The following is a 9,763-nucleotide window of genomic DNA, read 5'->3' on the forward strand; positions in this document are numbered from 1 at the left end:
ATGGTTCTGACTTAGAATATGTGGACAACTACAAATACCTAGGTGTCTTGTTAGACTGTAAACTCTCCTTCCAGCCTCATATCGAACATCTCCAATCCAAAGTTAAATCTAAATTGGCTTCCTATTTCGCAACAAAGCATTCTTCACTCATGCTGCCAAACATACCCTCGTAAAACTGACCATCCTACCGATCCTCGACTTCGGTGATGTAATTTACAAAATAGCCTCCAATACCCTACTCAATAAATTGGATGCAGTCTATTACAGTGCCATCCGTTTTGTCACCGAAGCCCCATATACTACCCACCACTGCGACCTGTACGCTCTCGTTGGCTGGCCCTCGCTTCATACTCGTCGCCAAACCCACTGGCTCCAGGTCATCTACAAGACCCTGCTAGGTAAAGTCCCCCCTTATCTCAGCACGCTGGTCACCATAGCAGCACCCACCTGTAGCACCCACCTGGGTCCTTTATTTTGCTCCTTTGCACCCCATTATTTTTATTTCTACTTTTGCACATTATTCCACTGCAAATCTACCATTCCAGTGTTTTACTTGCTATATTGTATTTACTTCGCCACCATGGCCCTTTTTTTGCCTTTACCTCCCTTATCTCGCCTCATTTGCTCACATCCTATATAGACTTATTTTTCTACTGTATTATTGACTGTATGCTTGTTTTACTCCATGTGTAACTCTGTGTTGCTGTATGTGTCGAACTGCTTTGCTTTATCTTGGCCAGGTCGCAATTGTAACTTGCCTACCTGGTTAAATAAAGGTTAAATAAAATAAAAAATAAAATATAGCCTACTGCACAAATGTCATTGCTACAGAACTGTTTTTAATTGGTTAACGTTGCATTGGCTTACGTTAAAGTAATGTTGTTGTTTTTTAGTTAAAAAAAAAATCTGCGCTGTAGATCTCGGCTTGCATTTTGACTCAAAGTGATCTTTAATTGATAAAAAGCTTCGATATATAATATATCTCAAAAAAATAGTCGGACACCAGATGAAGCCAACACGACGCCACACCAAAGATGGCCGAAAAGAAATACCATGAAAGGTGACCTGCGAAGTGCCTGTAGGATATGTCGAGATAAACAAATTTAGGTCCTCTTTTTTGACTTTAGCGAGCTAACTAGCTGAATGCTATCGTTCAGGTATTCACATATGCGGTAACAGATAAGGAAATCTCTCAATCAGTTTATTTATGTCAGGGAACTAACTTGGTCGAATTACTAGCACGAAAGTATCGTCATTACTAAGCAGCTTTAGCTAGTTTTGATAGTAAAAAAAATAGGCGACCCAGCTCATTGTTTTTAGCTAGCTTAACGTTAGCTTTGACAAACACCAACAAGCGAACTCCATCTAGCCAGTATCAATTGAATTATAAGGTAAGCAACTACTAGTAACCAATGACCTGTAAACGAACTTTAATATATTATCTAACTAGGCTTACAGGTGGGTGGGTGCATGTATGTTGGTTGGCTAGTTTGATGGTTGGCTAGTTTGATGGTTTGTTGCTAATTAGACTGCTAGCTGGGTAGCTAGCCAGCTTGTTACGGGCAATATCAATAACCAGAGCCATATGTAAGGGATAATCACTAGGGGCTAACGTTATGTGTACTATGGAAAATAATGAACAACGTGGAATGTGTGTTGCGGAGTGGAAGTAACCTTCCACGGAGTTGCATTATTTTACAGAAAACACATAGAGCACCTAGTTGAAAGCCTTTTTATACCATGGCTATAAATTAACACATTAGCATTAGCTGCTAGAAATGTGTTCAACACCACTGAAGTACATAACAAATCTACTACATAGCTACAGTAGTTGCCATGGTAATCACAGATTTGTAGCTTGCTAATATGAATATCGAATTCCACAATGCCAATAATGTTTTCAATTTGACTTTTGACTTTCAAAAAGTAGCTCAAATAGCCATTTAATTCTACCATGCAATTTAGGGAAATATCGCACGCTCTAGAATACCATTCAAGCCAATCAGAAACGAGTATTCAACAATGCCATTATAGAAATGTAGTTATAAACTGGGTGGTTCAAGCCCTGAATGTTGATTGGCTGAAAGACGTGATGTATCAGACTGTATACCATAGGTATGACAAATTACTATTTAGTGGTCTAATTACGTTGGTAACCAGTTTATAATAGCAATAAGGCACTTCAGGGGTTTGTGGTATATGACCAATGCAATATCCACATCATTGCTATCCACAATTAATGAGGGGAAATCTTTATAGCTAGCTATCTTTATTAGCTTTCAAGTTAACTTCATGTCATACGAATTTTTCATGAGTAATATGGCAAGTCAACATTTTACACTTAGATTTTTGTCATTTTCAGATGCTCTTATCCAGAGCGATTTACACAGGCAAATATTGTTAAGTGCCTTGCTCAAGGGCAGCACGGCTCAGGGATTAGAACCAGCGACCTTTTGGTTACTGTTCCAAGGCTCTTAACCACTAGGCTACCTGCTGGGCAGGGCACTAGTTTCCTGTCCCAAATTGCAATCAGTAATGTAACTTTTGGATTACCCAGACTCAGTAATGTAATCTGATTACATTGTTTCTTTTGGATTACGAGGCATGAGAAGAAGACAAAGGATCCATCAAACACATTTGGTGTGTCATCATAGTGGTCTCTGACTCGTTCAGGTTGAACAAACTTGAACTGACTTGAATGTCATTAAGAAAACAAAGGAGTTGTAATATATTTTTTCGCAAACATCCTTTCTGAATTTAAAAGTAATCCATCTAGTTTTTCAAGGTATCTGTAATCTCATTACAATATTTTTGGCTTGTAATGTAGCTGATTACAGCAAGTTTTTTTTTGTAATCATTTTACATGTAACTGATTACATGTAATCAGTTATTCCCCAACCCTCAATCCAACTATAGTATATCGTGGACATTTCTAATAAAAATGGTAGTTCTCTACACATCCTTGTTCTCTCGTGGTTTTGCTATCTAGCCATGTTAATTGAGTGTTTTTATGTCTTCCCACAGGACTGTGTTAATGAGTAGACATGTCTGGTATCGCTCTTAGCAGACTGTCACAGGAGCGCAAAGCATGGAGGAAAGACCACCCATTTGTGAGGAGCTACCATACAAACAGTGAAAAAAAACTTGTTCTGATGAATTGCAGAAGGCAAGCTTGTTCCTCAAACCTTATTCCCTCCCTCTCTCTCAGGGTTTTGTCGCTGTGCCTACCAAAAATCCTGATGGCACTATGAACCTCATGAACTGGGAATGTGCCATTCCGGGGAAGAAGGGGGTATGTCAACTTTTTCTTTCTGTAGTTTTTACTCTAACATGACCCAACAACCACTACCAGTCTGTCAGAATGAGTAAACAGATATCATAGTGTTTCTTATAGTACATAAAAAAATGGCCAACACAAGTACAAATACAAACTGATGTGTTCTCATTTAAAAGTATTTTTTTATAGTGTGTAGGCACACCCTCGTGTGCTGGAACAATTAATGGATGTAATAACTATGTTCTTCAATTCTCTAGACGCTGTGGGAGGGAGGCCAATACAAACTCCGAATGCTGTTCAAGGATGATTATCCTTCCTCGCCGCCAAAATGTGAGTAAACCTGCAGCTTGTTGTTATCGACCATTCACAAGTCATCAAACCGGCATTAGGCTATAGTAAGAGCTAGTGGCAAGTTATTAGGAGATATTAGGCTAATCAAGTAAGATGAAATTAAAATGACAGAACTTAAGTTAAATGAGAAGGACAGGCTACATCACCAAGAGCCAACAGGTAGGCTGCTTCTTAAGTTGAAGAGGAGAAAGCACAGTTATGTAGTCTCAATTAGCCAAGCTAACATTAGCTCAAGACGGGTACTATGTAATCAGATGAGATGAGCAATAACTAGCAATAAGTTAGTTTACCAGCGCGAGTCGACTTGGTTGCTCTCTCCCCCTTTCCTGTTCCCTTAATCACTCACTCACACCGCATGGCCCCATGCCTCTGCCTGCTTGAGCTGCTACTCTCATACTGTATATACAGTCATTGATTACAGCTCCAGTTAATAAAGTAGCGTAAATTGTTACAGCATTGTTGCATTATGTATTTCTATAATATTTCTTTAATCTCCTATATGAGGACGATCAGGACCTATAATTGGTAATTTTGTGATTGCTGCACTTTGATTTTAATTTTGTGAAAACAAAACAATTACGTATTTTTTCTTTAACAATCACAATTTAATTTTGAGATTTTAACACCCCTGATGTGCAGTGTTTTGTTCCTAGTCATTTTTGATATCGATGGTAAGGAAGTCGACAGAAATGCTTTTTAATCATCTCTTCTATATCCTCTCAGGCAAGTTTGAGCCACCCATTTTCCACCCCAATGTCTACCCATCTGGCACGGTGTGTCTTTCCATCCTGGAGGAGGAGAAGGACTGGAGGCCAGCCATCACCATAAAACAGGCACACACACACACACACACACACACACACACACACACACACACACACACAAAGAATGGGAAAGGCATCAGTGCTTTCACCGGTTTGAGTAATGCACGACATTGGCTCAACGGGTATCAAATTACTGTATTTTTTATGTGGATCAAAGCATGGTACTCTCTGGTCGAGTGATTGTCTTCTGATCTGCATTGTTTTGTATTTCAATCCATTCTAAAAGCTGACTTCATCTGTTTTGTGTTCACAGATCCTGTTGGGTATCCAAGAGCTTCTCAATGAACCCAACATCCAAGACCCAGCACAAGCAGAAGCCTACACAATTTACTGGTGAGTTTCAGTTGAGAGATAGTTGTTTTTATATTTTTGAATGTTCTACTGTATAATTGATACAGGTAAAGGGGCTCTTAGTGTGCTTTAAGACACTTCACACATACACAATCTCACTTTGTTAAACCGAAAATAATAGCCTTGTTGGGTGATACTACATTTCATAATGGACTAATCCCCCTCTGTTGTCTCTTTTAGTCAGAACAGAATGGACTATGAGAAGAGGGTGAGGGCGCAGGCCAAGAAGTTTGCCCCCACATAAAGCTCAGCTGAACATCTGCCTGAGAAGCCTGATACAACACCTGGGTACTGAACAGCAAGCAGCACTTAGAGGACCAATCCAATGATCAATCTACAATTTGATATGTTCTTCTTTAAATGAGAAAAGTGTCATGTAGCCTACATGAGAGCCATTTTAAAACAAAACAAAAAAATCATTTGTCCACAATTTTTGTTGTTGCCATTTTCACTTCTAAAACACTTTCTTATAATTTAGTAAGATTCCATTTGGATTTGTGATCTATAAATCAGGAAGCTACTTTGCCTTATATTTAGTCTTATCAAATATTCATAAGGTTTAATAACAAATAATTTCAAATTGCAATGTCTGATACATCATTTTGTAACTGAATCTGTACTTAAATAAATTACCCCCGTAAGTTAAGTGAGCCTTATTTTTCTGTATGTCTGGTCACATTGATTTTAATTGTAGATTTTTATTGGGATGCCCCTTTAATAAGATGGATGTCAGCGCTGAGAGTGTGCTGCATAGAGAGCTGAAGAGGTTTACCTCCAAAGACTTGAGTGTATGTATATAATATAAATATGTAGGTCCATATGGATCTTATGTTCTTTTCTATTGTTTTAGCAAGTTGATATTTGTCTGTGGTATTAAAAGTAATAAACACATAATGTAAGAATTGTGAAATAAAGTTAATTGAATGGAAAATACTAAAGGTGTCCCTTGTTCCTTTTACTTTATTTGCTGATAGTTGAATTTGTTATTGTCTGTGTGGTAAATGTACAGGGTATGAGTATTTAGTAGGGGAGGCTTTATTTTACCTTTTATGGGGGATTATGGTTTAAACTTTATTTTCCTGTGGTGGTGTTATATTGGATAACTGCGTGACCTTTAGCTCTTGAGTATGGAGTTCAAATGTCAGGTAATGCGCTCTACGCTGTATCGGAGCCCCCTTCACGGGACTACCTTCTAGGATAATTAGAACATTATCCAGATAACATGTTACTCTTCACCCTGATTGGACGATGCGTGGGGTTCAGAAAAATCGAATTTATTGATGTAAGGTTAGCCGCAGGATCGCAAAACTACACAGTGACTGAGGCTCTAAATCGAAGCAGAGATGCAAGTATATTTAGGCTGTACTTTTCCCAAAATATAATTTCTCACTTACAGACATTCTATGCAATGCGCCTGTCATGTGATAATTAAACGTGCCAACGATGGTTATTGTAGCCCACCTGACCCAGCCACAACGAATCCATGGCAGGAAAATAAGGTTGTCACATTTTTCCGGTTTGGTTCAGCTTTAGTTTTGGTTTAGGCTATATCCCAATGAGGGTAAGATTACATTTGAAAAATAAGATGAAATTTCAACGCTAATGCGGACACTTGTGTAAAATAATAAATAGGCCTAGACCTTCAGCGTACCAGTGTTCTGTAAATGAGCGATTTTGAAAGTAGACGCACTTGTCAACTGCAAAAGTAATCTTATTCGCGGGAGGGCAGCACAGTATAATTCTCTGTTGGGTTCACACTAACCTTTTCAGTGCCTAATAGTCCCATTGAAAGCCAATACTCTGTCAAACAGTTACTATACGTCGAGAAAAGTGTATTATCTCTATGTAAGCATTAGCATATGTTGATTTGTTATGGCTCATGGTTGCCCAAATGTTTGTGCATCAATAGATTTATTATGAAGGAGCTTATAATGCTGCATCTTTTGATGGAACACTGGGCAGTGAATGTTGACATGGGAAACCTACAGGACTGTACCAACAACAATAATACTTGTGGTCAGGCAGTGCATTCTTTAGTTCTGTTCTCTGCTTACACTGGCCAGCCGGAGACAACAGTTGGAGACAAGCCGCAGGTCAGTAGCGTTGGAGAGGGATGGTATAATTCAGTTTATATCCCAAAACTTGGTATTCCACCATAACCTATGCACACTACAGAGCTCTCAATTATGTTTTTGCAACTGTGTGTGTGTTGGAGGTGAGAGTTTTAGCATGCCCGGAGGTTCCTCCTCTCGTGCTGCCTCACTATACTGACAAAGGGTCAGCCTTCGTCCCTCCCCATTGCTCCTACCACAGCCTGGGACACTGTCTGCGCACCAACATCTTTCCAGGTCAGTGTTGCAAAGTGAATTATCAGCACATATACAGTCAAGGATTACGGTTCCTCTGTCTAATGCTCATGTTCTTTTCTTTTCCTGTCCATCTTTCTATTCTATTCTTCCCAGGAGCTCCTCCGGTGTGGACGTCCCTGATAAAAGACTCCTACATCGGTCACCCCTTGCCCGCCCCTCCTACAGACACCCAGCGTTGGTACGGCCGCAGGACTGATGACATTGGTGGGTGCTGCTAATGCCACTTATTGCTATATCAGCAACTATTACTACCACTACTACTACCACCACTCCTAGTAGTACTATGAATACAAATAGTGCTACAGTATTCATAATATGCTTTGATAATAAGCTTGATAATAGCTTGATAATAAGCTAATAGGCTAATAATAAACACCACTCATTTGATTACTACTACCAATGATATGACAAATAGCTCTATCCTTGCTACATCCACTTATACTCAAACCCTGTTTTCATTCTTCCTCCTTTTATTTGTTCTTTCATAGTGAAATGGACAGAAAGAAACATTGTGAACCAGAAGTTGAACAAGGCGCTAAAGGCAATGGAGAACAAGTGGTCTAAATGAGGCCAGGGTGGGTGCAGTGGCCATTTCACACCCTCACCGCAGCGCCCTTCCACATTATGCACATCTCTTTTTACACATATATCTACATGCAAGCCTTTACAAACCCTTTCTGGTACGTTCAGTCTCACATTCACACACAATGCACAAGCATACGCACAAGCATACACACACAAACATTGTCACAAACTCTCAAAACTACAAAAGCAACCCATCTCCTGACCTCTAAACACATTCCAACACATTTGTATGTAGACACAAGTTCAGGATCTCTCTTTTACCGCAATAAAAGTAGAACAGCATCCCTCACCTTAGTTACCTGATGTTCTGTGTATTGTAGAACTCACTTACTTCTGAGGGGATTCATAGCTGTCATCAAAACATCTACTCATAGTACTGAAACCCACTGAATGGGATTGTCGGTTAAACCAGCATCTATCAATATTCAGATAAAACTGTAAAATGGAAATTCAATTTTACCAACAAAAGAAAATGACATAAACCAAAATTAGGTGGTTACCACATCAACCAAGGTTTTGTTTAAGGTTGGAAAGTTGTAGTAGCGGCTTTGTAGTATTCTTCAAGTACATTTTGAAGTAATATTGAAGTACATTTTTACTTAATCTGTGCTCAAGTCTCAAATGTACATGCAAGTAGCTATAATTCACCTGACCATATTATCAATGGAGTTGCTCAAATGACAAGAATAAGAAACTGATGGAATGAACGAAACAGGAAAACAATTTAAAAGCTCAAAGGATGACAATGGTTGCAGGGGATTTGTGTCTCGGCTGTCTTTTTACAGTGAACAAGTAGCAGACTAATTCAAAGTGGCAGCATCACTAACGTGGTTTCAACAAAAAAAACACCGAAACTGTCTTTTTGTCACAACCATATCTCTACATTTGTTGTGTTCAGTCTAGAGACTATAGAGATGACTCATACTGGGGCTTTAGAGGATAAAAGTGGTGTTTTTTTTATACTGACTCACCTCACTCACTCAACAACAGTAAATAAGCTGTCATACCGAGCCCAGTGCAAGGAATCCTGAGATATCAGTAATTGATTTAGGGAAATTAGCTTTTGATGAACTGTATATCTGTTATAATTAAATTATAATTCATATTTTTTATTCATCTAAATTCAATACCACTCTACAATCTTTACAATATATTTTTTTAAAGTACACTACATGACCAAAAGTATGTGGACACCTGCTCGTTGAACATCTCATTCCAAATTCATGGGCATTAATATGAAGTTGGTCCCCCCTTTGCTGCTATAACAGACTCCACTCTTCTCTGAAGGCTTTCCACTAGATGTAGGAACATTGCTGCAGGGACTTGCTTCCATTCAGCCACAAGAGCATTAGTGAGGTTGGGCACTGATGTTGGGCGATTAGGCCTGGCTCACAGTCGGCGTTCCAATTCATCCCAAAGGTGTTCGATGGAGTTGAGGTCAAGGCTCTGTGCAGGCCTGTCAATTTCTTCCACACCGATCTCGACAAACCATTTCTGTAAGGACCTTGCTTTGTGGGCCGGGGGCATTGTCATGCTGAAACAGGAAAGGGCCTTCCCCCAAACTGGGGGAAAGTTGGAATCACAGAATTGTCTAGAATGTAATTGTATGCTGTAGCATTAAGATTTCCCTTCACTGGAACTAAGGGGCTTAACCCGAACTATGAAAAACAACCCCAGATCATTATTCCTCCTCCACCAAACTTTACAGTTGGCACTATGCATTGGGGCAGGTAGCGTTCTCCTAGCACCGCAAAACCTAGATTTGTCCGTTGGATTGCCAGAGGGTGAAGTGTGATTCATTACTCCAGAGAACGTGTGTCCACTGCTCCGGAGTCCAATAGCGGCAAGCTTTACACAACTCCAGGCGACTCTTGGAATTGCGCATGGTGAACCTAGGCTTGTGTGCGGCTGCTCGGTTATGTAAACTAATTTTATGAAGCTCCCAATGAGCAGTTATTGTGCTGACGTTGCTTCCAGAGGCAGTTTGGAACTCGGTAGTGAGTGTG

General features: G+C 39.6%; 1 protein-coding gene across 1 annotated transcript; it reads left to right on the plus strand.

Annotated features, from left to right (window-relative positions):
• Positions 1-997: 997 nt before the first annotated feature.
• On the plus strand, positions 998-5,734 carry LOC110486131 (SUMO-conjugating enzyme UBC9). Its single transcript, XM_021557502.3, has 7 exons — positions 998-1,391; positions 3,025-3,110; positions 3,209-3,292; positions 3,535-3,607; positions 4,352-4,461; positions 4,706-4,785; positions 4,984-5,734. The coding sequence occupies exons 2-7, from the start codon at positions 3,045-3,047 to the stop codon at positions 5,045-5,047; spliced, it is 477 nt and encodes a 158-aa protein (XP_021413177.1). The 5' UTR covers positions 998-1,391; positions 3,025-3,044; the 3' UTR covers positions 5,048-5,734.
• Positions 5,735-9,763: the final 4,029 nt, after the last annotated feature.

The sequence above is a fragment of the Oncorhynchus mykiss genome, chromosome 13 (assembly GCF_057628025.1).
Source record: "Oncorhynchus mykiss isolate SJ-2025 chromosome 13, ASM5762802v1, whole genome shotgun sequence".
Taxonomy (NCBI): domain Eukaryota; kingdom Metazoa; phylum Chordata; class Actinopteri; order Salmoniformes; family Salmonidae; genus Oncorhynchus; species Oncorhynchus mykiss.